Raw genomic sequence first — 27,898 nt, 5'->3', positions numbered from 1 at the left:
TCGGTTATTTATCAAATTGGCAGAGGCCCAAAGTAATTTTTTCTTCAAGAGAGAAGTAAAAAAAACCAAGTTCAGGCATTATAAAAGCAACCCCTTTCTGAGATTTCTCCTTTTGCAATCACTCAGGAGACTCAGTGAGGCTGAGTGAATTTTAAAAATATAAGTTACAAGGAAAGGCGATTAACTAGATAACTTAAAATAGAAAATGTTCGTATATCATGATAAGCTTTTATTTATTATTCATTCTCTTCTAAGTTAGGTAAAATTCAATCAACGTTATGCACGCGGTGATAACTGAACTGAAAGAAAAAAAGAGGACAGTTTGTGTATCCGTGACGTAACAAAGTTCAACGTCTGTCTTTTCCGTCTCTTGTGTAAACAACCAGGAACCAAACAGAAAGTCATTCAGGACCCAGGCAATATTTCTTTTTCGCGATAACCTGCGTGCATCTGTTTGGGAACCACGCGTTTTGGTTTCCACGATTTTAGTCAAGCGGTCGGATTACTAGGTTTTTTCAAAATGGCGGCGTCCATTTCCTTTGCACTCACTCGAAGACAATTAGAAAACGGTGAGATGACTCACTGAAATTTCAAAGAAAGCTCTACATAACTCCTCTTTATGAGGATTAATTTACGTTTTTTTCAACCTACCCCTCTATTAAAGCTCTGATCGCGCAAGAGGCACTATTTTCTGTACCTGTGGCATCTTGTTATGGAACCATCACGCTGTTTAGCGCTCGCAGTCAATTGGGTGTCGTAAAACCAAAAACGAAGCTGTCAAAAAAGCCAGCGATAGCGAGGAAAATATCACCAGGAACAAACTCGAAGTAAAAACAAACAACTGCTTGAAGCGCGGGAAAACGCGTGCGACCAAGCCGAGATTGGTTTCAGTTTTGAATCTGATTGGTTGAGAAAGTGGCGCAAGTTTTCTAGACCAATCACAGAGTGAAGAAATGTAAAACCCACGCAATTCCGGATTACCTTTGACACCCACTTAAAAAATTGCTTTATGCAAACACGTGCTTTTTCCTTTTTCCTTTTTTTTAAGGTCCAATGCCTCTGAAGGACTTCTGAATATGTCTCTCTGGGATTTTGACCGGGAAAATTCAACTGGATGTACCTTGTCGTGAACTTTTAATTGTAAACTTGATAAACGACGTAATCGGACATGAATACCAGACATTAACCGCGAGTTAAACACTTTATTCCCCCTCGTTCGCATTACCATTAAAAAGAATAACAAATTTCCCTTAACAACTATGAAAAAAAAATGAATTCCAGAATTTTCCAGCAACTAGCATCTACCACTCTTAGACAGCACAAAGAAGACTTAGAAAGTACTGCAGGCTTCAAATTTATATATTTTTGTTGAGATACGTGCAGTATCAACTAATAAACTTATCGCAAATTTACGCTAAAATGCTCCTTGAAATTTTCCCTCTACTAGAGAGCTGGGTTCCAAGCTCTCACTAATGCTTTTTGCACCTTCAGAACTAATACAGCCTGTTCATGCGTTCAGTAAGGAAAACGAAGCGTCATAGTAAACAACGCGATAGTGGTGAAGGAGTGAAAAGACGAGAGAGGTTTTGGTCGGTTCGCGTAATGAACGATCTAATCTCGTAGCCAGATCCTACCGTTTAACTGCGACTGAACTGCTTGGCCTTGAGAGGTCTGGGTACGAGAATATGGACGACCCATACCTCCCTTGTTTTCACTCGGCCGTTACTATCGCGCCTTCTACCATTTCGTCCCGGTTCTTGAAGAGGCTAGAACTAATACTACATTGCCACTAATACGACAAAGTCAAAGAGAAAATCCATTCTCGCACTTCTTTAATGCGTTACTCGAGCTTACTCAATACCACCATTGCACAATTAGACTAGGACGGCGTTCCTGTTGACTTTGCGTTTAAACAATCACAGGGCTTCCACGATTGCCAAGAGGCACAGCACTACCAAACTCGTTCCCATAAAATTGCAACCAGAGCTAGGTTCCGGTTCTTGGCTTGTTATAAACTTTAGGATGGTAGTTGAACCGTTCTGTGGTTTATATTGATCTATAAAGGGTTTGAAGAGTTCCTTTGTTGTCTTGTCGTAGATCATCCAGTACGAGTCAGTCTTCGAATCCTAAAATGAGATCCATGCAGAAAGAGAGCGTTGGAGAGGATAAGTCACGCAGACTTCAGCTTATGTCAAGACTGATCGGGCTCGTATTAGAATCAGCTATGCAAAAATCTGACCAATAGGGTCGAGAGATGTCAATTTTAGCTCCAGGCCTCCTTGACAAGGGTTTAGTCGAGAGAGAGTGAGGGGGAGAGAGAGAGAAAGAGAGAGAGAGAGAGAGAGAGAGAGAGAGAGAGAGAGAGAGAGAGAGAGAGAGAGAGAGAGAGAGAGAGAGAGAGAGAGAGAGAGAGAGAGAGAGAGAGAGAGAGAGAGAGAGAGAGAGAGAGAGAGAGAGGAAGGGGGAGAGAGTGAGGGGGAGAGAGTGAGGGGGAGAGAGTGAGGGGGAGAGAGTGAGGGGGAGAGAGTGAGGAGAGAGAGAGAGAGAGAGAGAGAGAGAGAGAGAGAGAGAGAGGGGGGGGGGAGCGCTTATTATTGAACAGACGATGAAAGCTTAAATTTAAGTTATAATTCTTCCTTTCTAAAAAGTTGCCCTGTGTAATTAAATACCTACGATATTTGAATGAAATGGAATCTTCTACCAGCAAATAAAATACAATTACACTTTGTGCTGAAAGTCCACCGAACCCAGATGAACAGCACTTAATATTTTCTAGTGTTTTCTTTTTCAAAGCTTTGTTTGGGGAGGAGGAAGAGGAGGAGAAGGAGGAGGGGAGGGGGTGGGGTCAGGGTGGGGAAGGAGCTCGTTAGAAACATACATGGAAGAGAGGGGCTTGGTGGAGAGTTTAACGTTAATATTGAGCCCAGTCATGAAGGATTGTCATAAATATGGCAGCCTGCGCCAGGCTCTCACGGTCAGTGGACACGAATAATGGTCTGGAGAGGGAAGATCAGCGGGATTTTAAGGAACCCTGCCTTTCCCTAGTCTTCCTCGTTCTCACAAAATGACTGCCTGGGCTGGGTTACGAGCATAGAACATCAAGATTCGAGCCTATCGGTTTCGGAATTCACTATGGGTTGCTCTGTATGAATTGTTCTACAGAGAAAACGTTGGTACACATGGCCGAATATGTTGTTCCTTTTACTAGGCGACGAGAAAATTGATTTAATTTTCAACTCTCGACGTCCAAAAAAGGATCAAATAGGCGAACTGATAGTTGTCACATACCTCTTTATTACCATTCATGGAAGTTATAAAATGCCCCTGACCGCCATAATAGGTGGATGTATATTTATCAAAAGGACCCCGCCGATTTTCATCTGCAGCTTTGTTGATTATTTCTCGAAGAGAAGTGCCATTGGCGACTTTGGTGGAGTAGGAAGATGGGATTGACTTTTTAATCACGTCCGTATTCCAGTCCATTCCAATGGTAACTGTGATTGCAGAGAGTGGTACCTAATTAATTGGAAAAAAAAATAGTTATATTACATCTGCTGTCCCCCCCCTCCCAGTTCCCTCTTTCTGTCTGTCCTCTCTCTGAAAACAGGAATGACCATGATTCCTGTAAGGTAGTAAAATACCTTTTCCTAAGCGTGTCCCATATCTATATTTGCTAATTTTTAGCACCTCACATTTGGGAATTATTGGTAGTAAAAGGGATGTAGCGACGGCGAGGTTCCCGACAGGAAATGGTTCACACTTTAATCTGTCCGTGAAAGAAATGGATACGTTCAACATTAAATGAATACACTTGAACCTCGTTTAAAAGAATTAGACGAGAACCATTCTCGTCCCCAGAACCACTCGGCCTCACTTACCGTTACAAATTTCTTCGAACACGTGACCGACAGAAACGAGGACTCTAGGGACGGGAATAAACGTGAGCGAGTTCACCACATGACGTCGAGGGCTCTGCTATCTTCATGCAAAAGTATTGCGAAATAATAAAAATCGATTTTTAGACTGTTGATCCATAAAAAAAGAAGCCAAACAAACGAGTAAGTCAGCGACGGCAAACTAGCATGCGACCAGGCCCTTAGTGCAGTACTTGCGTTTCTCCGCCCGCGGGAAGATTTGAGTCGATTCGGGAAGGTTTGCTGGAGAACTGGTACTAATCGGCACCCTCGTTCCCATGACTTTTGCCCTACAAGGGAAAAGACCATTGGAACGAGGTTCACTAATTAGTGCTTAACCCCTGCAGACCTCTCGCGGGCTCGCATTTCTCAGGGTCTTATACTTTCCCGCGAAGAATCACTCACAGACTAAACCGCTGACTATGAGAGCCTGCTCAGTCTACAGCAAACTTGTATTCTTCTTTTTTTTTTCAGGATAGTTCACTGATAAGCTTTCCTTTACGCGCACTCGTGCAAATTTACTGGACTCGCGTTCAAAATAAGCAACCATGGCTAATGCACAGCTTACAAACCTGACTAGAGGTAGAGTGGCCACTACAATATCCATTTGCGCTTTTATTATTTTTCGGGTAGGGGTCTGCCGTAAACCGGAATAGAATCGTGGAGCCGTTGTAGGGGACATAAGAGTCTCCTCCACAGGGAAGAGACACCAAGCTGTCTCCATCATATTTGTACCAGTAGGAACTTGTGCCTTGATTGTGTCCCGTTCCATTTATAGTAGTAATCAGATACCCCAGCCCGCCATAGTAGGTGTTCTTGTAATAGTTAAAGGGGCTCTGCTTATCTTCGCCTGCTGCTTTGTTCATGATGTCCTGTACAACAGTACCGTTGGGGACCTTTGTGGTGTAACTTGGTGGGATCGGTTTACCAAGAGCGGTGACATTCCAATCGAGCTTTAGGGTCACTGTAATCTGTAAGAAATGGGCCAATCTGAGGAAAGTGCTAGGCTTGGTTGTCAGTAAAAAAAAAAAAGCTGAGAAAGTTTTGAGAAGGATAAGATAATAGGAACGTTGTTAAACGACAAAAAATGTATTTGTTCGTCCGGCATTATACTCTCGACACAGCAGTCCACACGCTCCATGCTCAAAGCTTCACGCGCGTTTCACGAAGGACACGCACAACTTATGCTTAAGGAAGTTGTCACGCATCAGTTTTTAAAACACAGTGAAAATACTTATTCTGATTTACCCACTTTTATTTCAAAGGAACCACGAAGCAAGAGACGAGGGCCTCAGCTTTTCATGAGGAAAAACAACAATAATAGAATTTAAACGTATGGTATCCCTTCTAGTCCTTATGTACTCGAGTAACCGCCCCTGATTATGCGACCTTCAAAGAGGAGGAAGGGTGGGACGACAAAAGAGCGGAAAGTGCGTTCGCAAAGAACTAGGGGAGAAGTTTTTAAGCGGCGAATCTTCAAAACGAAAAAGGTTACATAGTTCATTGGAAAGGTGTTAACTGCAGGATCATTTTAAAGTATGGAAGCCTTCCATAAGTTTCGCTGAATCAGCTTACCTCAGATGCAGCTTCCCTTCTTTCCCGTAAATGGGCTGCAATAACAAAAATGCATTTCATCGTTTTCTATTATATTCCTTTTTTTAATCAAATTTCATTTTGACCACAAAGACACTGAAATACTAAAAATTCATTTTACACGTCTAATATCACCATCTTTTCAGTTCAGGTCCTTTATCGAGTACTATTAGTTTACAGACATGTGTAACTTTTTTTTTTAACGCTTAAAAGCAGCGTCAAATACACTACACATCGGGTGCCGGGTCGCTGAGGCATTCGAGTGCGAATGTGTGAGAATTGTTTCGAAGACAAAATTCAGTCCACAGGAGCGAGGATATTCACGAAAATTATTCATTCTTACAACATGCCAAAAGAGGCAAGGCGTCATGTAGTGCGCGCGTAGTCTCCCTCGCAGCTGTTTTTTGGATGTCACGCAACGCTAAAAGGCTGCGAGGGAGACTAGTGCGCGCGTGACCTGGATAGAATTATTTTCCGGTGCAGTGCAGCTGACATTAGTTACGTACCGACATCAGGTTAGCCCGATCTTATGAGCCTAGCATCTTGTAGGCTCTGATAGCGCGACTTAATTTGACCTCTGTACATATTTCGTCGCGGAAACTGTTCATATGAAAGGTTTCGGCCCGAAATCCAAGGAGGATGACCTTTGAGTTGTCATCCCGACAACCGTGTGAAGTGTCTTCAAAAAATTCCGCCCTGTTCCGAACTGAGATCTCGCTTACAAACCGAGAACTTTATATCACCAGGTTGAGCCACCTTCTAAAATAAACACACTAAATTTCTTACAAACGGTGAGATCTCGAATACCGAGCACGAAGCGTTACCTTGGGCCTTTTGTTTAATAGGCCCTCGGTTTCCGGCAAAATAACTTTAAAAGAGATGAAACAGATAAATAATGAACTCTTAGAGAGAAGAAAGTCGATTTGTTTAGTGACGATTCACTGAAGAGCTAGTAGCCAGCAGACGACCGCACGCTCCTGTCAAAATAAATACGAAAGAGAGTTTTCATTAACGCTCAGCGTGTAACTTTTAAAAAGCAAACAGGTATTTGGTGCTCGACGAGCATGTAAATTTCAGTGAAAACCCAAGCACGTGTTCGCGTTACCATCGAACCGAAACACGCGCGAACGACTATGTGCAAAATTTGATCGGAAAAAATTCGTTAAAGAAAGAGGAAAGTACGTAAGGCATAGGAATAGAAAAATCGGAAAAGGGGAGAATAAATAAAAACTTTGGTGTAGCTGAATAAGCGTTTGTCGTTCACGCGAAGTGACCATGTGAAATATTACATAATTTGTGCATCCATCCCACCAGTAATTCAAGCTGGAGTCGAGACAAACACGGTTAAACTATAACAACTTCTTTTACGCAAGCATAATAGCTCGAAAGGTCATTTACCTTGACTGGTGCTGGAAACGGCACAGAATAAAAACAGACTGAACGAGGCAATGATTGACGTCTTCATCTTCGGGGTTTCCAAAACAAGTTCACGCGAATGGATTTGAGGAATGTCCAATGATGCGCCCGCAATATTTTACATACGATTATTGGTCCCAGGGGTTTACCCAGGTCTTGGGTTAACCAATCAAAGTTTAAGTACAAATTTACAAGGATTGAGGAAAAGAAGTGAGGGGCTGACCATTTAACTTTTGAGGGGGGGGGGGGGGGGTGATTTTGAAAAAAAAATTCCCTGCAAGCGCTTGTTGGAAGAAAAAAATTGCATACAGCCCAAATGTAACAGAAAAATGTACCAAAAAATCGGGAAAAAATATCCTGCACAGCAGACTGCTAGAAAAAAAAATTCTTGATGACCAGAAATCACCCAACCCCCCTCAAAAGTTAAATGGTCGGCCCCTAAAAAAAGAAAAGAAAAAAATTGACCGGGCTGAAGAACACAAAACAGCGACTTTTTTGTGATCTCCGCCAAATTTGAGGTCTTTTTGGAAATTTATTTTGTTTTGTTTTGTTTTGTTTTTCCAAAGCGCATAAGAAATAGATTGATTAAAACCAAGAGCCATAATTGGCTCTTGTTAAAACTGCATAGTTGAATTTTTATCCGTGATTTTTGGAAAACAGAATCAAAGTAAACGATTTACTTTAAAAGACCATGCAGACTCACTTGATACACGCAGTTTTCAGTGTTTTTCTATTTTTACGTGACATACTCAGCTTGCGTGCGGACAAGTTGAGGAATACCACGAAAGGGGTTAGTTTCTGAATAAACTGTGTCACTGCATTGGCGGGGGTGTTACAAGATAATTCGGTCTTATCAACGTAGCTAATAATGTTGCCACCGTAAAGACCTGCTTTAGAAAAGCTGGCGTTTCGACCGTTGGTCCTTTGTCAGAGCGGTTGCCGAAGGGCAAACGCTCGAAACGTCAGCAATCAATGAAGGACGACGTCCCCTTTTGCCGTTGCACTGTCAATGTTATGTTTCGGCGGAGAAACAGCTTTCTGCGATTTACAGGTCTAAAACAGAGGAGGTCAAGGGTAGGAAATATCACAGCCTTAGCTCTTAACTAGCCTGTTGAAAACGTGAAAAATTAAGCAGTACTACGTTTTGCTGGACTCCTCCAACTGCTGGAGACAGTATCCAAGACAAGTCACAAATTTGATGTTAACGTGTTTAATAATCGCAAGATTCACAAGGTCTTCGCACAATCACGGTCAATCTAACTCTCTTGTTCAATAGATTGGAATTAACAACTTAAAAGGGTGGGCAGGCTCTCAATAATAAGCACGTGCTTCCGTTGTTACGGGTTACATAATTACGTAATATGTGCCCCAGTCCCCGACACCACGCTTCCTAATTAATCACGGTTTAATGGCTTGATTTTACGATTCCGAGTGTTACAAAGCGTCGGTTAACAGCTTCTCGTTGATTCTCGTAGAAATCAGAATTGATGACCAAATTATAAAGAGAGTCGACAAGACCAAATCTTTGGGTCTTACTATAGATGCCCAATTCTCTTGGGGTAGCCACGTTGAAGAGATTTCCAAGAAAGTCTCTGCAGCTATAGGCGCCCTAAAACGTGTACGGCCCTTTATATCCAAAGAAACTGCAATTCAAATTTATAACGCTTTGATTATGCCCCATTTTGATTACTGCAGCCCCGTCTGGGACTGTTTAAGTGGCTACTTAAGCGATAAGCTCCAAAATTACAGAATCGAGCAGCCAGAATTATTACTAAATCACCCTTTGATACGAGCTTAAACCACCTTCTCTCCGCCCTCGATTGGGAGAGGCTATCTCTTCGACGAGAGAAACAAAAAGCCATAATGATGTATAAAATTATAAACAACCTTGCTCCCGAATATCTACAAAGTCTTTTCTCTCAGCGTCACTCTGTGTACGACACAAGAAACTCTGAGGGAAGGCTGGCCTTGTCCAAACCAAACACCAATTATTTGAAACGAAGCTTCTCTTACAGCGGGGCCATGTTATGGAATAAATTGCCCAAAAACTTAAAAAATGCTTCATCCATTAACCATTTTAGGCGAAATCTTAACGTAGTCGATATATAGGATTCCCACACGGCAATCATGTAAAGCAGTTGATTAATCTTAGTTTTTATTATGTAACTGATGATTTTCCGTGTTTAAATAAAGATTTACATACATACATACCTACAGAAGTCTGGCGATCGCGGTTCCGAACCAAAGCGAAAGTAGATGAATTATGCAAAACCTACATGGCTCCTGAACAAAGGGAAGAAAGAGAGGAGACTGGTAACTGGAAATGGCGAGATGGGCAAGGGGAAGGTACACGAAGCGCACAGTGTCATTGAACCAAATGCTATAATAAACAAATTCTTTGTTTTTCCGATATTGAGAAATTACACAACAAAATGACTTTCATAGTGACCTACTTTTGAAATAGTGCAGCAGAGGAAGAAAATTCATGTTCCGCCATAAGCTCGATCGAGACCATCGAAGCTGTTTCTTCGAGTTTGATTTTAAGGTAAAATATGTAAAAAAAAATTACACTCCTCTAAGCGGAGGTGTAGACCTCGTGCGCTGTCCTATCTTTTTATAGAAGTATAGCCTGTCGCGAGGTCATTTCAGTAAAAAAAAAGAGAGGCTTGATAAATAAACTGCAAGTGTTATGATAAATTTTTCGGGTGATTCTAGAAATTTTTATAGCGCAGCATATGCAGGGATCGAGTCTGATGAAGGCTGAAGTACCAGCGTGAATGAAACTGTCTTTTCGTTACACGGTTAAGACAAAGGTATACGGAGGTTTCGTCAACTGCCTGTACCCAGTCTAGACTTCTCAGTTATTGATGTCTGGACTCATATTAATAGAGATTTATTTTCACGTTAGTGGCGTTCTGGGAATCTAGCTCCCCCTATACCAACGCAAAGGTGTTAGTGGCTATCTTATAATCTCGTATTATACCGACGCAGACGTGGCTGTTTGGTCATTGTGCTAGCGGCTATTGGAGAATCTCCCATAATTCCGACGCAAATGAAGCCGTTAAGTCCTTGTGCTAGTGGCTATCCTAGAATTTCCCTTCGCTGCACCGAAGCTGGAGTATTCATGGGGCAAGTGATCACTTTCATTCCTCTAGTTCAACTGTATGTTATTCAATATTATTATATGGCTGTGTCTCACAAGGATTGGGAACTACTGAATTCACGAATTTCATTGGCTGAAATCAATATTGAAAGCGGTCTAGATTTTCCCATCTAGACCGGCATCTAGACCGGTCTAGAAAAAGAAGGTACAAAGAATATAAAAAAAATTGGCATATAAGACAGCCATATAATAAACATCTTATTAACCGAGCTAGGTCGGTCTGTATGGGAGAATCTTGACCTCGGTCGCTGGTACAGACTTCACTGCGTTCGGTCTCTACTGGCGACCTCAATCAAGATTTTCCCATACAGAACTCCCGCTCGGCTAATAAGAACTAAATCAAGATAGTATATATATATTATTGCCGTATTTTGACGAGCATGTAGAGCGAGTCAAAATACAAGCAACGAGTAAAAATACTCAGAGATACTGCACAACAAAACGTTTTAGAAGAGATTTATTGTCCAACGAGCCAAATTGTTACTTCAGTGCGGTTGAATTTCGCGGATATTTCTGGAGTACAAATATCGCTTGATATTTGTACTCGTCTCGCGCGTTTATTTGTACTCTACGAAGCACATTTGGATAGTAAATATATCTCATTAGAAGTTTTGTTGTGTTGTATCACTGAGTATTTTTACGAGTTGTACCGTATTTTAACGAGCCCGTTGGGTGAGTCAAAATGCAAACAACGAGTAAAAATACTCTGCGATACTACACAACAAAACGTTTAATAAAAGATTTATCATCCAACGAGGCAAATTGTTATTTCAGTGCGGGCGAATTTCGTGGATATTTGTGGAGTACAAATATCGCGTGATATTTGTACTCGTCTCGCGCATTATTTGTACTCTACGAAGCACAATTGGATAATAAATTTACTGTACAATACTCGTAATCAGTTATTTTACCTTTGCTTAAGAGAGTAGTAACGCTATGTAACGTAATTCAATACGATGGCCGCTGAGTCATTACGTTCCTGCCTATCTTAGAATTTCACCAACGAAAAAGTAGCCGCTAAGCCATTGCATCTTATAATAACCTTGTTTACCGGCGTAAATGTAGTCGTTGCGTTACTGGCGTTAGTAGGGTCGATTGTGATACCATTCGACGCACTTAGTGGCTTCACGAAATGCTTGCGACGAAATTACGAATTTCGCTGTTATCCTAACGCCAGTTTAAGCCCTTATCCCTCTCTTTTAATGTCATAAACACAGTTAAGGCAAAACCTGGAAGTGCCAAAGAAGCAAAGAATACCTTTTTAAGGCTAAACTCATGATTGTCAACTCTTTAAGTTTACGTGCTCTTTTGTTTCGTATCGTTTCAGAGCTGTTAAATTGCCTGAGTGATATTCAAATCACTAGCCAGCTAAATGAACGCCATCTTCAAAATATGTTTTGCTGACGAGGCATAGAAAAAAAAATATAAGAAGCAAAAATATAACATCTACGTATCGTTTTAATAATGTTAAATTGACTGGGTAATATTCAAATCACTAGCCAGCTAAACGAACGCCATCTTCAAAATTGTTTTTGCTACCGAGGCATAGAAATAACACATAAGAAGCAAAAATATAACATCTGCTGAGTGTGTTTTTCAATTCGTCTTCCAAATGCATGGTCAGGATGATTTGCTTTGAATTAAGATGTCTTCAATCTAGATCGTCAGCTTTTCGAACTCAAACAAAGCATTATCGATGCGTCGTAGCACCTCAAAGAAGGAAGACTTTGAAGTATCAAAAATGAGACGATTGGCCAGAAATTCAAATTCTTCCTTCAAATGACCTTGGATTTTGCCGTAATCGCCAAATGGTAGAATAATTTTTCCAATTTGATTCGCATACAACAGTTCCGCCTTGCAGTAATCACTCTGAAAGTATTCCTCATTGAGCCAGACTAGGATACAATCGCATTCATCGACGGCAACTTTCAATGCTCCTTGCAAATCAGAGGCCAACGGTATGTCATCTTTGTCAAGCCATGTTTTGTAACCAAGAAATTTGAGCCCATTACGGAAAGTTTCCATTAGCGGCTTGTACTTCGATTTGTGGCTTAAAAAGAAGCTGAATTGGGGGCTAAATCTCGTGTATTTGATCTTTCTAGTCACCAGAGGCACGATGTTATCTTCAAGGTACTTACGAAGCCTCTCTGGGTTTCCAACGCTGTCGTTTAATCGACGAAGCTCATAACTATTTGCCAGCTCATCCACCATGTCGAAGGAATCCATTTCGTCTTTGCATGTTATTCCCAGGTAAAGACATCTGACAATTTCCATCGTCCAGGTGGCACTTCCACTATACTTAAAGTTATTTAAGCGAACCTCAATTCCCTTTTCGAGGGCAAAGTCAAACGTAAACACAAGCCACCAGAATCCAGTTTTTTCGTTAAGCCCGTGATTCTCCTTGATTTCGATGTTGTATTTGTTCAGACCTGACATTATGGGTCTGATTGGTACCTTGAAGAGATCGATTTTGTCTCCCATTGCCGAACAAATACTTTAAACTCAGTAGTGGAGGTGTATGCGTAAATCGCAGTTCACGGTACCCAAGCGGAAGTAGGTCACCGCATGGATCCTGAACAAAGACAAGAAAGAGAGAAGACTGGAAACTGGAAATGGTGGGAAGGGCATATCATGACATGGGGTTAGTAGGAGCTACACGAAGTGCACGGTATTATAGAACCAGGTGCTATGACAAACAATTTGTTTGTTTTTCCGATATTGAGAAAGACACAACAAAATGACTTTCATAGTCACCTACGATTGAAATTGTGCAGCAGAGGAAAAAAAAATCCATGCTCCGCCATAAGCTCGATTGAGACCATCGAAGCTTTGTTTCTTCAAGTTTGATTTTAAGATAAAATCAGTGTATAAAAAAAACAGTACTCTCTTGTAAACGGGGTTGTATACCTCGTGCACTGTCCCATCTTTTTATAGAAGCATAGGCTGTCGCGAGGTCATTTCAGTCATTCAAAAAAACCAAAAGCTTAAAAATAAAAGGCTTCATAAATGAACTGCAAGTGTTGTGATAAATTTTTTGGTGATTCTAGAAATGTTTATAGTGCAGCATATGCAGGGATCGAGTCTTTGATGAAGGCTGAAGTACCAGCTTGAATGAAACTGTCTTTTAGTTACACGGTTAAGACAACGGTATCCGGAGCAATTTCGTCAACCGCCTGCACCCAGTCTAGACTTCTCAGTTATTGATGTCTAGACTCATATTAATAGAGATTTATATTCACGTACTTTAGTGGATTTCTGAGAATCTAGCTCCCTTTATACCTACGCAAAGGTAGCCATAAGTCATAGTGTTAGTGGCTATCTTAGAATCTCGTTATTTACCGACGCAAACGTGGCCGTTTAGTCATTATGCTAGTGGCTATCAGAGAATCTCCCATAATTCTGACGCAAATGAAGCCGTTAGTCATTGTGTTAGTGGCTATCTGAGAATCTCCCATAATTCTGACGCAAATGAAGCCGTTGGTCATTGTGTTAGTGGCTATCTGAGAATCTCCCATAATACCGACGCAAATTAAGCCGTAAAGTTATTGCGTTACTGGCTATTCTAGAATGTCCCTTCAGTCGGCACCGATGCTGGAGTATTCATGGGGCAAGTGATCACTTTCATTCTAGTTCAACTGTATTTTATTCAATAATCAAGATAGTATGTATATCTTATCGCCGTATTTTGACGAGCCCGTAGGGCGAGTCAAAATATACAAAAAACGAGTAAAAATACTCAGCGATACTACACAACAAAACGTTTAATAAGAGATTTATTATCCAACGAGCCAAATTGTTATTTCAGTGCGGTTGAATTTCGTGGATATTTCTGGCGTACAAATATCGCGTGATATTTGTACTCGTCTCGCGCGTTATTTGTACTGTACTAAGCACATTTGGATAATACATATATCTTATTAGACGTTTTGTTGTGTAGTATCGCTGAGTATTTTTACGAGTTGTGCCGTATTTTAACGAGCCCGTAAGGAGAGTCCAAATGCAAACAATGAGTAAAAATACTCAGCGACACTACACAACAAAACGTTTAATAAGAGATTTATTATCCAACGAGCCAAACTGTTATTTCAGTGCGGGCGAATTTCGCGGATATTTCTGGAGTCCAAATATCGCGTGATATTTGTACTCGTCTCGCGCGTTATTTGTACTATACGAAGCACAATTGGATAATAAATTTACCGGCCGTAGAATACTCGTAATCAGCTATTTTACTTTTACTTTAAGGCTAAACTCTTACATGATTGTCAACTCTTCCAGTTTACGTGCTGTTTTGTTCCGTATCGTTTCAGAGCTGTTAAAATGCCTGAGTGATATTCAAATCACTAGCCGGCTAAATGGATGCCATCTTTAAATTATGTTTTGCAGACGAGGCATAGAAATAACAAATATAAGAAGCAAAAATATAATATCTGCTGACTGTTTCTTAATTCCTCTTTCAAATACATAGGCTACATGGTATTTACTTTCAAAAATTAAGATAGTCTACATTCTAGATTGCAAGCTTTTCGAACTCAAACAAAGCACTATCGATGCGTCGTAGCACCTCAAAGAAGGTCGACTTTGAAGTATCGTAAATGAGACGACTGGCCAGAAATTCAAATTCTCCCTTCAAATGACCTTGGATTTTGCCGTAATCGCCAAATGGGAGAATGATTTTTCCAAGTTTTTTCGCATACAACAGTTCCGCCTTGCAGTAATCGCTTTGAAAGTATTCCTCATTGAGCCAGACTAGTAAACAATCGCATTCTTCGATGGCAACTTTCAATGCTCCTTGCAATTCAGTGGCCATCGGCATGTCGTCTTTGTCAAGCCATGTTCTATAACCAAGAAATTTGAGCCCATTGCGGAAAGTTTCCATTAGCGGCTTGTCCTTCGATTTGTGGCTTAAAAAGAAGCTGAATTGGGGGCTGAATTTAGTGTATTTGATCTTTCTAATCACCAGAGGCACGATGTTATCTTCAAGGTACTTGCGAAGCCTCTCATTATTTCCGACTTGGTCGTTTATTCGTAGAAACTCGGGCCTATTTCCAAGCTCTTCGTCCATGTCGAAGGAATCCATTTTTTTCTCGTCTGTTATTCCCAGGTAAAAACATTTAATAATTTCCATTGTCCAGGTGGGGCTACCAATACCAAAATATTTGAAGTTCGTTAAGCGAACCTCAATTCCCTTTTCGAGAGCGAAGTCAAACGTAAACACACGCAACCAGAATGTAGTTCTCCGGTTGGGCCCCTTGTTCTCCTTGATTTCGATGTTGTATTTGTTCAGATCTGACTTAATGTATCTTGTATTGTACGTGGAGAGGTCGATTTTGCCTGCCATTGCCGAACAAATACTTTGAACGAAGTGGTGGAGGTGTAAACGTGAGTTGCAGATCACAGGAGCTCCTAAGGTAAACGGAAGTAGATGAATTATTCAAAACCAGGCTAAAGAACAGTTCAAGAAAGAGAGGAGATTGGAAACTGGAAATTGTGGGGATGGGGTGGGGGGCGGTGAGGGGGAGGGGGTGGATTCTTCTGAGAGCCCGCACAGTCGGCAAAGCAGCGAGGACACGATGTTATCGAACCAAAAGTTGAAGTCAACGTATGTTTACCCTTCCGATTTGAGAAAGACAAAAAAAGCGGCCATTATAGTGACATACTGAAGAAACTGTGCCCTGGAGAAAAGAAAATGTGAATTACGGTCACTTCGCTCCATGGTTGGATCACTCCAACCAAGAGTTACATCGCTTCACAATTGAAGTTACTTCGATCCATATAAAAGTGACTTCGCTCCATACAGAAGTGACTTCGCTCTATGTAAGACAAGTACGATGTTGCCAACGGAGACAATCGTCGCATTGGAGGCCTTGCGTTACGGGTCGTGGCGTTACGTTGTAAGGTCACTAACGCAAGCGTTATATAGAATATTTTAAGGTTACACAAATAGCTTGGTTGAGGTTGCATTTAACGTTTACAAATAAACAAGTCTGAAAGGTTCAGTTTGTGCGTTTCGAGTGTTTTACTAAAAAGTGGTTGATTCCAGTCGAAGATTGCAATAAAATTCCTATAATCGTCAAACTTACACCGCGGAGAAAGTTGACAAGATCTTGCTTTACCTGTATAACAATGCCGGTGAGACACCGAACTGCCAATAACATTTAATTAAATAGACAGTTTCTCGCAAGTCTTCCTATTTCAAATTGGTCCCACTAAGATACTTCATACCTTCCTTAGCCATGCGGTTTCCTTTAACAATAGTCTGATCTTCCTCATTTCTTTTTAACGTTCAATCTGTTCTCAGTTTCTTTCACTCCTTAGACACACAGACTCTCCCCGCATTCACAGCGCTGGCACCTCTTATGATTTCCCTTTGTTTAATTTCCTCTAATCTCTCAAACAAAATTCTTGCTCTAAGGAATCTCTTATCTTAACAAGTCTGCAGCTGTTGTTATAATGATTTTCTTTCTTTTTAATGCCTCATTTATTTGCAATGTTAAAAAAATTTGTATATCTTACACATTTTACTTCTCAGCAAACTGAACCAGTACAAGCAAAGTGTGAAACTAGAGATATGTACAAATGATAAATACTCTTGTTTATGTTTATGTCTATGCCCTACAACTACTTATATTTTCATGTGCCTTAAAAAAAAAAAACAAAAAAAAAGTGACAACAGAAAAAAAAAGTTAAACTTGTAGTGTTACAAGGAAGTAAGGATTCTCTGTGCAATTAACTCATAACCCTGTAACTACCAAGATCTGATTGTTAATTCTCCCCTCTAGCTGCTACACATTTCCTTGTAAATTAGTTACAAGAATTTGGTGTTAGATCAAGGTATCAACTTCTATCTGATGAGTTTGAGTATTCTCATTACCTGTTTACTGAATAATGTATGGACATTATGGAGAGAAGTTGCATGTTAAACACTTCTGGGAGTTAAAGGTTTAAACTCTAAGAGTGACCAGCATCTAATTTCTCCTTAAAGTAATACTGCTGAATCAGTTGTTAACATCATCAGAATAAAGGAACTGACTGCCAACCTAAGATGCTTTGATCATTAAAGGAATTCTCCTTATCAACATCTAAGGAAATGTGTAGAGAAAAGTACAGAGAATGTGGATACCAATGTTAGAGTAGTAAAGGGTTAAAAAAGGTGTACAAAACATTTTGTGCTTTGACTGTACATTGCTGAGATACAAATGATTGTGGGAATGATTTATAGGTACAGTATATACTGTTCACGAAGTATGTGACTGGTTGGTAGGCAATAACTTACAAATCAATCTCTGGCCTTGGGCCACCGTCTACCATGTTACTCTGCTGTTTTTATTGAGAGGTTTGTGACTTTAGAGAGGGGGTCACATGAAACTTAAAGCCATGCCCCTTTTAAGGGGAACAGTTTGATTTTGTTCCCAGACATAGGTGTTTGCCTTTATTAGGGCATATTCAAGCAAAGTGATCAGGGATTCACAGCCATCTTGTCCACCTTGCCAGTCTCAGTTACTCATTAGGCATTTTAGTATTGCAGTTTCCATGATAAACATGAATTGGCCCAGAACAGTTGTGATATAAATTAAACACTTTTTCATATCCATGATTCCTCCACCATGTACAAAGCTGACGATTCCAAGAACAGGGAAGGACATGGAAAAACTCAGGATAATCTAAGTTGAGCAATGAGTAAAAATCTTGATCTCCAAGATGCCCTTGGAAGGTATACTTGGTTGCTATCTCCTTCACTACATTGTTATTGAGAAGCTGGTTATACCTCTTTGAGTCACGCATCTTTTGTAAGTTTATTAACATGACACCACTGTTAAAACCTGTTGCCCCATCTGGTGGGGGTTCTCCAGCTTTTGCACTAGGATGTCCATCACGATACATGTGCAGAATGTGCCTGTAAACTGGCTGCTGCTCTCTTGCAAGGCCAAAAATAGTGGTGGCTTTAAAATTATCAAATATTGCAAACAGTTGCTTGATGTCTGTCTGGAAAAACAAGTCAGAGTCCAGTGATATGATGTGTTTCATGGTCTGCGGCAGCACGTGATGTATGGCAGTGGATACAAAGAATAAGGGGTGACTGAAGTAAGAACGAGAGCCAGTACTGAACAGATTCTGTGAAAGAAATTAAGAAGTTATCAGTAATTCCTACTTTTCCATTACAATTGAGGTTTTATACTCTTAAGTTTTCCATTATAAAATATTGTGAGTTAGAATTTGACTCATCCAGCCTCACCCGTACAATGCCAAGGAATATCAAAACGAAAGCTGACAAGAGTAGGGCCAAACGGATTGACACGAGCAAGTCTGGAAACAGATGTCAAGCCCTGCACTTATATGGCTTTGTTTAAAAAACTTAAAGTAAAACAGAAATGAGGAAAAAGGTTAGAAAAGTTTTTGTTGCAGAATCTTTTTTGTGGTTGTCCTGTTCATGACATCTCTTACCTCCTACATGAATTTTAGGTTAAAACAAAATTTTCCAAATTTTAAACTCACCATGGTCATATGATGAAATGTGTATTGACTGAGTTTAGCCTAGCTGCACAGGAAAATATTGGGCTCTCAATCAGCAGGGCTGTGGTCTAGTAGCGTCCGGTTGCCCCTGGAGCTTTACTTTTGCTCTTGGGCAACTCGGGAATTTTAGTCTTTTTTTTTTTTTTTTTTTTTTCATAAAAAGCATATGCTGGGCACCCTGGATTTCACAGTGTCAGAGCACTGGGCTCCATTCAATTTTTCTAAGAGCACAGCCTTGACCAGTCCAAATATTTTCCCATCTGGCCCTCCCACTCAGTCAATAAACACATTTATTACACAACTCCGGCAGTCAGAGGGCCAATAACTAAAATCAACCAATCAAAATGCTCTATTACCGGTCCAATATTCTCTAAGTATTGGACCGGGCACTGTCCCAAATGGTCCCAAATGATACCGCACTTGTGTCCCTTTGAACTTCAGTCATATAATAAATCTCTTATTAACCAAGCTTGTTCGGGACCGTACTGGAAGAATATCGGCCCTTGGTCTTTTTTGTACGGACCTCGCTGCGCTCGGTCCGTACTGTCAAGACCTCGGGCCAATATTCTCCCAGTACGGCCCTCGTGCTTGGTTAATAAGATATATATTAAATACAGGTAAATTAATACATATTCAAGTGCATGGTATTCTCTTTGAAATCTCTGCAGAATGATTATAAAATACAGTTTTACTTATGATCATCACCCTCAGTTTTATATTTCTAATTTAACATGTTTTGTGTCAGAGTTGTGGGTCAGGCCCCAGTTGTTCGAAGCATGGATAACACTATCGACTGGATAAATCTCCATCTGCTGGATAGCGCAGTATGTTTTAGTAACACTATTCTGCTGGATAGCGATTTATCCATTGGATAGCGTTATGTACTCCTTGAACAACAGGGCCCAGGTGTAACCTTAACCCTTTGACCCTTAAGAGTGACTGGAATCTAATTTTTCCTTACAGTATCACCCCTGAATCACTCATAAAGGTCAGGAGAATAAAGGAAATGATCACCTTCTAAAAAAGCTATTGATTTATAATCAAATTCTCCTTGTCAGTAGCTCAGAAAATATCTAGAGAACAGTATGGAGTATATGCATACATACCTGAATTTCTTTGGTGATTGGTTTGACCTTACTAGATACATTGTCAACATCATAATAAGTTACACTCAGGCCCTGTTTACACACTTTACCAGCCTGACTGAATGTATCCTCGCATGTAAGTTTTCCAACTTTGTCAGTTATTATATGAAAAGTCAAATTTATGCTGGAGTGTTCACAGATGGACAACACACACCGTTTGAACCGTTTAGCTAAGGAGCTTGCCTGGGAAACTTTAGCAAGAATCATCAAAATGTTGTTCTCGTTTTGTTGAGAAACAATGGGAGTTGCTACTTTCTTTTCACTCTTTTTCTTCCCACCATTTTTGTTTCCATTGAAATTGTCACTATGGTTTTCCTTGGAAACGTTTTCAGGCTCTTTATGGTCAGGAACAAGAGACTTCTCCTCCAACAATGTTGTCTTCTTGATGAGTTCTTCATCGTGATAACTCACTTCGCTCTCGAACGGTGAGTGTTGAGCTTTATTGTCATGTTGCAGATCTTTCTTCAGTCCTTTATTTTGCAATTTCCTGTGATCTAAGTCATTTTCAGCTTTCTCGATTTCTTCCTCTTTCAATCTTATTTTATTTTCTGCCTCAGATATCACTTTGCTGTCGTCTTCACCGCCTCCTTTGATCTTTTTCGTTAAATTATCTTCTTTCTTTTTGAGTTTACTTCGATTAAAATCCACCATAGAGGGTGTATTTCTGTTATCGTTCATCGAAGGTAAACTTTGCTGCAGTTTTTTCGCGTTTTCACGCTGTACTTGATTCTGCTTCCAACCAATATTCTTAGGAACATGTTGGACTAAACTTCCTGCGACAAGATTAAGTTCCTGCGCATTTTGCTGCTCTGGAACTGAAGAGTAGAGAAATCTGCTAGCGATAACTAGAAGCAAAAGGAGTCCTATCACCAAAATTCGAGTAGGATGCCTCATACAATATCGAAATAAACTTGCTCCTACCGCCATGTTGTTTTCACCACATAATTATTTTTACCTCTTCAGGGGTAGGCACTGTTATGATGTCAAACCCAAATGATGATGAATAAGAATCATTACAGAAACAGAACTGTCTGAATTTAAATACAGAAACGAAGTTTTAAGCTTCGAGTTACCTTACAGGATTCAATAAGCTCGCAATAGCAAATCAAAATTAAAAAGATGTATATTTCCAAATGAGTAATTTTGCGTTTTCGTCATTTTACTCTACCTCTCCCCACTTAGAAGTATTTGCAACAGAGCAGTCGCACGAGGGTGGTCAGCGGATGAGAAGCAGAATCAAAATGGCGGCCAAGATTGCTGCCTCGTGCGGGCAGTTTCGGGCTGTTAAATTCCCTTTTCGGTGGCTAGTTTTACGAACATTCTGCAGTGGGGAAGCGTTTGAAAATAAGGGGAACACCACATCATTTTTTAATCCTGAAATTCAGTCATTATTAAAGAAACTCACAGGTCGTAATTTGGACAAAATATACGCCGTCCGAAAAGGAGAACTCGAGGTTCCATCGTACAAACTAATGACAGATGCAGAGTACTTAGAGGTAACTTTATTTTCTTTGGTATTTTTAATCTATTTCCGAGTGGTTAAATATAGCAGATCAGATATTTATACAAGCAGACACGCGTATACAGGAATATTGAGGGTTCAGTAGTGTTGTTGTTTGTATTATTGTTGTTGTTTGTATTAGGTACAACGCAAAAATGAAGAGGAAGCTGAGGCTATGCTGGAAATGCCGCCAGTGATGGAGGAGAGAGAAGAGATCGATGAAATTATTGAAGAAAATGAAGAGCTGGCGCAATTTTCAGAGTCAAATTATGTTTTTACAGATATCAGCACAAGTGAATCTGATAGGGTAACTCAAGGTCTTCTTTCTTGTAAAACATGTTTTTCTATTTTTCATTTTTATTACTTTTTACACCCTTATCATTTCTCTAGTACAATTTGTTGCCATAGAAAGATGAGAATTAGACATACACAGTCCAGTCATCAACTGACAAGTAACATTTCTTCCAGAAAGTTATAAAAAATTCTGCTTGGAATGAAAAAAATGGACCATTTACCTAGAAAATTTGATGTGGGAGGCTTTACCAAAGCTATTTCCATGAAATGTTCCATTTGCCATTACCTTTGCTCTTAAAGAGGCTTGGTCACTTGAGAAAATTTTTTTCTTCAAAGTCAATTTTCCCACTTTTTTGGTGAAAATATACCACTATAACTCTGTGTAAGACCTTTTTTTCCATTCCAAACAGAATTCTTTTTATAATTTTCCAGAAGAAATTTTAATTGTCAGGTGGTGACTGTGTATCTAAATGTTTTCCCCCTCTTCTTAAAAATGAGTTGATTGAGTGACTGGAAAAGAATCGCTTTACCCTCTTTACCCTTTAACTCTGAAAAGTGATTAACATGTAATTTCTCCCTATAATATTCACACATTATCCAGCCAACAGGTAATGAGAATATGGTACTCCAGGGCTCAAGATTAACTTTTTCCTTTAGGAGCCAGCTGGCGACTAACGGAAAAATTTTGGTCGCCAGATCGTAAATTTTGGTCGCTAACTTATTTTATTTATAACTTACACAAAAACTAGCTATCATGCCCGATTGATTTCCTAGTATAAAGATTTAATAGCATGATAGTGTCGTGGTTTTCTTTAGTTATCAGACAAAGTGCGAGTCGCCAGCTGGCGACCAGTTCTGAACAGTTAGTTGCCAGAGCTCAATTTTTGGTTGCATTTTTGAGCCCTGGGCCCAGTTGTTCGAAGGCTGATCAGCACTAACCCAAGGTTAAATTCTAATCAGGGTTTCTTTAATCCTTTGTTCAAAAGTCTTTTTTGGGATAATATTCCTTACACTTTTTATAGCATCCAATCACCAAGTTGTACACAAAAAGAATTCCACTGAATTTTCTTTTAAAGCTTTCAGATCTGAAATCAGATTTTACAGTAACCCTGGGTTATCTTAACCCAGCTTTGAACAACCCGGCCCTGTACTCAAACTTATCAGGTAGAAGTTGTTATCTTTGTCCAACACCAAATTCTTCTATTTAATATACAAGGAATTGTGTTGTAGTAATGGTGAGAGTTAACGATCAGATCTTGGAAATAAAAGGGTTAATTTTCCAATTCATCTTCTGAAACAGAACCCTCTGATGTCATTTTTAGTTTTTACTCATTTTTTGATTTCACAGACCAGGTCAATAACAGTGAGGGAACCAAGGGGAAGATTACGAAAAGCAGTATGGGATGAAAGAGATAGATTGAATTTTATATATTTTCCTAAGCCTGGACGACAGTATGAAATACCTGAACTCCTCACAGATGAAGGAATGCAGGTAATGTGAAGTGTTCTGTTGTTTTACTTTTTATACTATTTTTCAGTTAACATGTGTGATTGATCAATTAAGTGGGATGTATTTCACTGTTTAGCACGCTAAACAGCCCACTTTATTAAGAAGAAATTGTTTGAGTTGAGATCTTACCCCTGTATTTAAACCCAGAAATGTAATAACCATCTTACTACCTTTGTAGTCTGTTTTTTGCACTACTACAGTAACTGTAAGTTGCGGAACCTTGTTTTTTTTTCAGCTTGGATCGATGGCATATATGCAAAGCACATGGGAACATTAATCTGAGGGGGAAAAACTTGGTCCTTCACATATGTTATGATCCATCAAATATTTTTGCTTGCTGGCAATTGGTTTAAACACATCACCTGATAAAATATTCCCCAGCTAAAACTGGATGGTATCTGAGACTATCAATTTTCAAACCATGCTGCACACAGTAAGCTGTTAATAAAAATGTTTTCACTCACTGCAAAATATTTGAAGGATGATAAACACAATGGCCTCTATTCTGCATGAAAATATGCTTGTATATTTGCCCTTGGACATTCTCAAAGCTCACATGTGTTCCTCAAGCTTCACACTCAGAAACCTTTTGGCATCTTGAAACTGATAATGTCGGTAGACAAATATCCCTGCATATTTCCCTGCATTTTTCCCTGCCAAGTATTGTGCTTATTATCCTTCAAATATTTTGCAACATGTGAAATATTTTTATTTGTAGTAGCACTGACATTGAACTTAGTTAGCGAGAGGTATTAGGTACTGTTCCTAGTTTTCAGATATTTTTCATGGTTTTATAAGCATTCAATAACTTCTTACTTATTCATTCAGAGTTGAATGATTGCTGAGAAGTGCATTTACAATTAATTTCAGGAGCTCTGTTTTGCTTCTGCTTTCTTTTGGAATCTTTGTGGAAATTTTACATGATAATCCCATTTCTGTTTAATCTCGTTTTGCTGTGAGCTCTGTGCAAGTAATCAACCTGTTCAATTGTGTGGTAGGCAAATTATTCTAAAGATCTAATGAAAAATTCTCTTTAAATTCTAAGAAGTCTTTGAACTCTTTCAGACTGTGTTTCAGCAAAACAGACATGAAGATGTTCTTGATCTGGCTTGTGTTCAATTTGAACCTGACTCAGCAGATTACATTAGAGTAAGTAGTGGTTTGAAGCCAATAGTAATTTTTATCCTGTTAATAAATAACTTCACTGTCCTCTCTAATTATTTGCTCCAAAAGATATACTCAGTATTGTAAATATCACTACTTTTAAAAAGAAGCTCAAGCCTATCTTGATACAGAAATTTATTGATGAATGATAAAATTGAAAGTTGAAGTTGCAAGTTGATTGATAGCCTGCGTACATCTGGTTATAGACGGAGTTTAGAATAAACGGCGGCTGAACTCAGGCTGGTTGATTTAAAGTTATCATTTTTTATATGTGTATTTGTGAATTTTTCAGTTTTTGTAAATTGGCACTGAACTTTTTGAACTTTTGTTTTCTTTTTTTTTATGCAGGTTCATCACAGGACATATGAAGACCTTCTTAAGAGTAAAAAGTATGATATTTTAAGATCAACAAGACATTATGGTGGACTTCTTTATTATTTGGCAACACAACAGAAAATTAATCAATTGCTGAATGATATGATGGACATGGAACAGTAAGTTTAGGATATCTTTACTAATTGCTAGCCAAACAAAAAGAAAAAGTTTTATCTCCTTAAGTTTTGTTATATTTTGCATGTTGAGTATTACGCTATTGTTATTTGAATCTCGGATAGTGGTAAAAGTTGCTCTCAGTATGCATCAAGTTGAACTGGACATTCAAAAATTTCCCTCTATTAATTTTATTTTCTGCACCTATCAATTCGAAGCATGGACATCCTCCCTGGGCAATCCCCCAGGCATTTGAACTTTTTAAAGATCGGTTTGTTTCAATACCCTCTCACCGGGCGCTTAAAAGTTATCGGTGTATTTTAAGCATACAGAGGGTTAGTCCATGGTGGTTTTCAGTGTGCTTTGAAATAAATGTTTTTTAAAATAAGTTTCTCTCTTTATCCCCCAAGATCTGAGTCACTTATAATATGCCCTTGCAGCTTTTTCACTGGTAACTCATAATAATAAGAGCATTTGCAAAATCAAAAAGGTGCTCACCAAATAATAAGTTTGCTTTTTCTGATCACCTCATTGCTTGATAATTTATCATAATTGTAACTCCCATGAGTGACCAAGACAGAATTTCTCCTAACAATATTGATACAATGTCATGTAGAGAGTTGATGAGAAAAAAGAAAAATATTAATTAGGGGATTATCAATTGATCTTATATCAAATTCTCTAAACTATCATCATGAAAATTGTATGGCAGACAGTAAGGAGAATTGCTGATGAGATCTTGACAGTGAAAAGGTTAAAGATAAATAACATGTTAATCAAGTATGATATTTTGACAGGTGGGATGATTGTGTTGATTTGGCAAAACTTTACATCCTTTGTCACCCAAAAGATGAGATAGCAACACGAAGTGAGAAAAACAATTTAATAGGCTTCTCTTTGCTTCGGGTAAGTGTTGCATGTGTTGTGTGAATATCCAGGCAGTGTGAATGTTTTCCTTTGACACTAGCAAAGCAAAGAGAGAAAGGTGTGGAAGAGCAGGGTTTTTGACAGGTTACCATTCATTTTATACCAAATAATTTGAATATATTAACAAAGTTGAAATGGTAAATTGGCCTCCGTTATGATTATAAAAGCTGACATTTCGAGCATTAGCCCTTCGTTGGAGCGAATAAGGGAATTGTGGGTTGTGTGTGCTTTTAAAGGCAGAAAAAGGAGCTACGTGATTGGTGGGAACATGGCAACAACAAAAAAATAATTTATTAGTGTTTTTCTTGTTGTTATGTTCCCACCAATCACGTAGCTCCTTTTTCTGCCTTTAAAAGCACACACAACCCACAATTCCCCTATTCGCTCCGACGAAGAGCTAATGCTCGAAAGGTCAGCTTTTATAATTGTAACGGTGGCCAATTTACCATTTCAACTTTATTGATATATTCAAATTATTTCGTTACCCCCACTGACGCAGCCCCAGACAGTTTCTTTAGAAACCTTCAGCCTTTATTCATTTTATACCAAAGTCGTTTTGTACCCAGTTGATTCATACCCAGTCAGTGGAGTCATTTGTATCCATACCAATAAAGTATGTTTTGCATGTTAACTTTGTTTAAACTAAGGTTGCTGTTGTTTGATGAAAAAAACTATATTTGCACATCAGATTGCAAGTTGTCGGGCTGTTCTCCATACATTTTCTATTGTGCTGACAGGAAGAATCTGTTTAGCAATCAGAACTTTCTTTAGTTGGTGATCATATCCTTTACTCTTGTGACCTTATTGTTTGAATCAGGGGTGATATTGTAAGAATAATTGGGTGCCAGTCGTTATTGAAAGTCAAAGGGTTAAATCATTCCCAAAATTTTTTGTGGCAGCTTTACTGCTATTAATTTTGAAGAGAAAAGAGGAACTGCAAAGTTCTATTGTTCTAATCTTGTTTGTCTCCTTTGTTGTTCCTGATTTTCAGGCTTTCCTTAGAGAATGTGCAACCCAAGAGATGTTGAAGAAGTTAGAAGACCACATGGAACATCTTACTGAAGAGCAAAATATGGGGACATCATCAAACTCTGTAAATTAAAGGCAACACTTTCCAAAACGAAAACAATACCTTGTCTTTTTTGGTGCGTTTGGGATCATTGTACTTGTCTTTTTTGGTGCGTTTGGGATCATTGTACTTGTTTATTTAGATGGCAAGCTGAACCCAACTATAATTTCTAGGCTTGGAGTCTCATGTGAGTGAAGTTTACTGTTTGTTTGTGCATTCACTCCAAGGTCAATAGTTAATCAAAAGGAAAATGTCGAAGTGACATTGCTCTACTTAGCCCTTCAAACCCATCTTGTGATCTGGGTGGGGTTGTTCAAACGTGGGTTAAGATAACCCGGGGTTAGTGTGAAATTTGATTTAGATCTAAACGCTTTAAAAGACAATTCAGTTTAATTCCATTTATCTACAAGTTGATGATTGAATGCTCTAAAAAGAACTGGGGCAATTATCCCAAACCAGCTTTTGAAGAGAGAAATAAAGAAACCTGGATTAAAATTTAACCCTCGGTTTGTGCTCATTGAGCTTCGAACAACTGGGCCGTAACTCTTTCACTCCTAAGATCTCTTTATAGTAATTCTACACGCTTTCCTATGTCAGTTCAGAGAATTAAGTATTGGATAAAATAATCCCCCAAATGATATTTTTTGCTATATTCTCGTCGCACTTGTCTGTTTGACATTGCATTTAATTTGTAAAGAGAAATTCTCTTTCGATCACTAATGGGAGTCAAGGGGTTAATGTTTGATTGAGGGATATGGTAAGGAGAATAAAGCAAGTGATCACCAATTAAATAAGCACTTAATTGTTTAGGAATTCTCCTTGTCGGCACCTTAGGGGCTGACCATTTAACTCTTGAGGGGGGGTGGGTGATTTTGAAAAAAAATTTCCTGCGAGTGCTTGTTGAAAGAAAAAAATTGCATGCAGTCCAAATGTAACAGAAGCAGTTAGAATGGAAAAAATTATCCCGCACAGCAGATTGTTAGAAAAAAATTTCTTGATGACCAGAAATTACCCACACCCCCCCCTCAAAAGTTAAATGGTCGGCCCATACAGAATGTCTAGAAAACAGTATGGAGAATATGCATACTGATGTAAGGGAGTGAATGGTTGTTTCCCACCTCTACCCCTCCCTCCCTCTCCAATCTTGAGACAGTGCTCAGTAGACAAAACTGCTCAATAGCCCATTTCCAAATTACCCTTGG

General features: G+C 39.2%; 5 protein-coding genes across 5 annotated transcripts; 1 reads left to right on the top strand and 4 right to left on the bottom strand.

Moving 5' to 3' along the window:
- Positions 1-1,187: 1,187 nt before the first annotated feature.
- LOC111332426 (uncharacterized) lies at positions 1,188-7,049 on the bottom strand. The gene is made up of 5 exons (XM_022937756.2): positions 6,906-7,049; positions 5,490-5,524; positions 4,487-4,885; positions 3,289-3,516; positions 1,188-2,126 (listed from the first exon to the last, which is right to left on the bottom strand). Exons 1-5 carry the CDS (start codon positions 6,970-6,972, stop codon positions 1,917-1,919), a joined length of 939 nt encoding a protein of 312 aa, XP_022793491.2. The 5' UTR covers positions 6,973-7,049; the 3' UTR covers positions 1,188-1,916.
- A 3,478-nt stretch (positions 7,050-10,527) lies between these two features.
- LOC111332429 (uncharacterized) lies at positions 10,528-12,655 on the bottom strand. The gene has a single exon (XM_022937758.2). It carries the CDS (start codon positions 12,565-12,567, stop codon positions 11,743-11,745), a length of 825 nt encoding a protein of 274 aa, XP_022793493.2. The 5' UTR covers positions 12,568-12,655; the 3' UTR covers positions 10,528-11,742.
- Positions 12,656-14,492: 1,837 nt separating this feature from the next.
- On the bottom strand, positions 14,493-15,525 carry LOC111332428 (uncharacterized). The gene has a single exon (XM_088729860.1). The coding sequence runs from the start codon at positions 15,422-15,424 to the stop codon at positions 14,594-14,596; it is 831 nt and encodes a 276-aa protein (XP_088585986.1). The 5' UTR covers positions 15,425-15,525; the 3' UTR covers positions 14,493-14,593.
- Positions 15,526-16,526: 1,001 nt separating this feature from the next.
- LOC111332430 (xyloside xylosyltransferase 1) lies at positions 16,527-20,842 on the bottom strand. Its single transcript, XM_022937759.2, has 2 exons — positions 19,704-20,842; positions 16,527-18,198 (listed from the first exon to the last, which is right to left on the bottom strand). Exons 1-2 carry the CDS (start codon positions 20,667-20,669, stop codon positions 17,584-17,586), a joined length of 1,581 nt encoding a protein of 526 aa, XP_022793494.2. The 5' UTR covers positions 20,670-20,842; the 3' UTR covers positions 16,527-17,583.
- A 112-nt stretch (positions 20,843-20,954) lies between these two features.
- On the top strand, positions 20,955-27,196 carry LOC111332421 (small ribosomal subunit protein mS22). The gene is made up of 7 exons (XM_022937750.2): positions 20,955-21,238; positions 21,386-21,550; positions 22,886-23,029; positions 24,113-24,196; positions 24,560-24,705; positions 25,498-25,606; positions 26,619-27,196. Exons 1-7 carry the CDS (start codon positions 20,966-20,968, stop codon positions 26,727-26,729), a joined length of 1,032 nt encoding a protein of 343 aa, XP_022793485.2. The 5' UTR covers positions 20,955-20,965; the 3' UTR covers positions 26,730-27,196.
- The last annotated feature ends 702 nt before the right edge of the window (positions 27,197-27,898 follow it).

This window comes from Stylophora pistillata, chromosome 8 (assembly GCF_964205215.1).
Source record: "Stylophora pistillata chromosome 8, jaStyPist1.2, whole genome shotgun sequence".
NCBI lineage: Eukaryota > Metazoa > Cnidaria > Anthozoa > Scleractinia > Pocilloporidae > Stylophora > Stylophora pistillata.
This window is presented reverse-complemented; position numbering and strand designations above follow the sequence as displayed.

Coding starts and splice junctions, on each gene's coding strand:
- LOC111332426 (XM_022937756.2), bottom strand. CDS start 6,972: ATGAAGACGTCAATCATTGCCTCGTTCAGTCTGTTTTTATTCTGTGCC. Junction 5,525..6,905: donor CGTTTCCAGCACCAGTCAAG/GTAAATGACCTT, acceptor TTGTTATTGCAG/CCCATTTACGGGAAAGAAGG. Junction 2,127..3,288: donor CCATGAATGGTAATAAAGAG/GTATGTGACAAC, acceptor ATCTCATTTTAG/GATTCGAAGACTGACTCGTA.
- LOC111332429 (XM_022937758.2), bottom strand. CDS start 12,567: ATGGGAGACAAAATCGATCTCTTCAAGGTACCAATCAGACCCATAATG.
- LOC111332428 (XM_088729860.1), bottom strand. CDS start 15,424: ATGGCAGGCAAAATCGACCTCTCCACGTACAATACAAGATACATTAAG.
- LOC111332430 (XM_022937759.2), bottom strand. CDS start 20,669: ATGGCGGTAGGAGCAAGTTTATTTCGATATTGTATGAGGCATCCTACT. Junction 18,199..19,703: donor CAATCACCAAAGAAATTCAG/GTATGTATGCAT, acceptor TTTCTTTCACAG/AATCTGTTCAGTACTGGCTC.
- LOC111332421 (XM_022937750.2), top strand. CDS start 20,966: ATGAGAAGCAGAATCAAAATGGCGGCCAAGATTGCTGCCTCGTGCGGG. Junction 21,551..22,885: donor GCACAAGTGAATCTGATAGG/GTAACTCAAGGT, acceptor TTGATTTCACAG/ACCAGGTCAATAACAGTGAG. Junction 24,706..25,497: donor GATATGATGGACATGGAACA/GTAAGTTTAGGA, acceptor ATATTTTGACAG/GTGGGATGATTGTGTTGATT.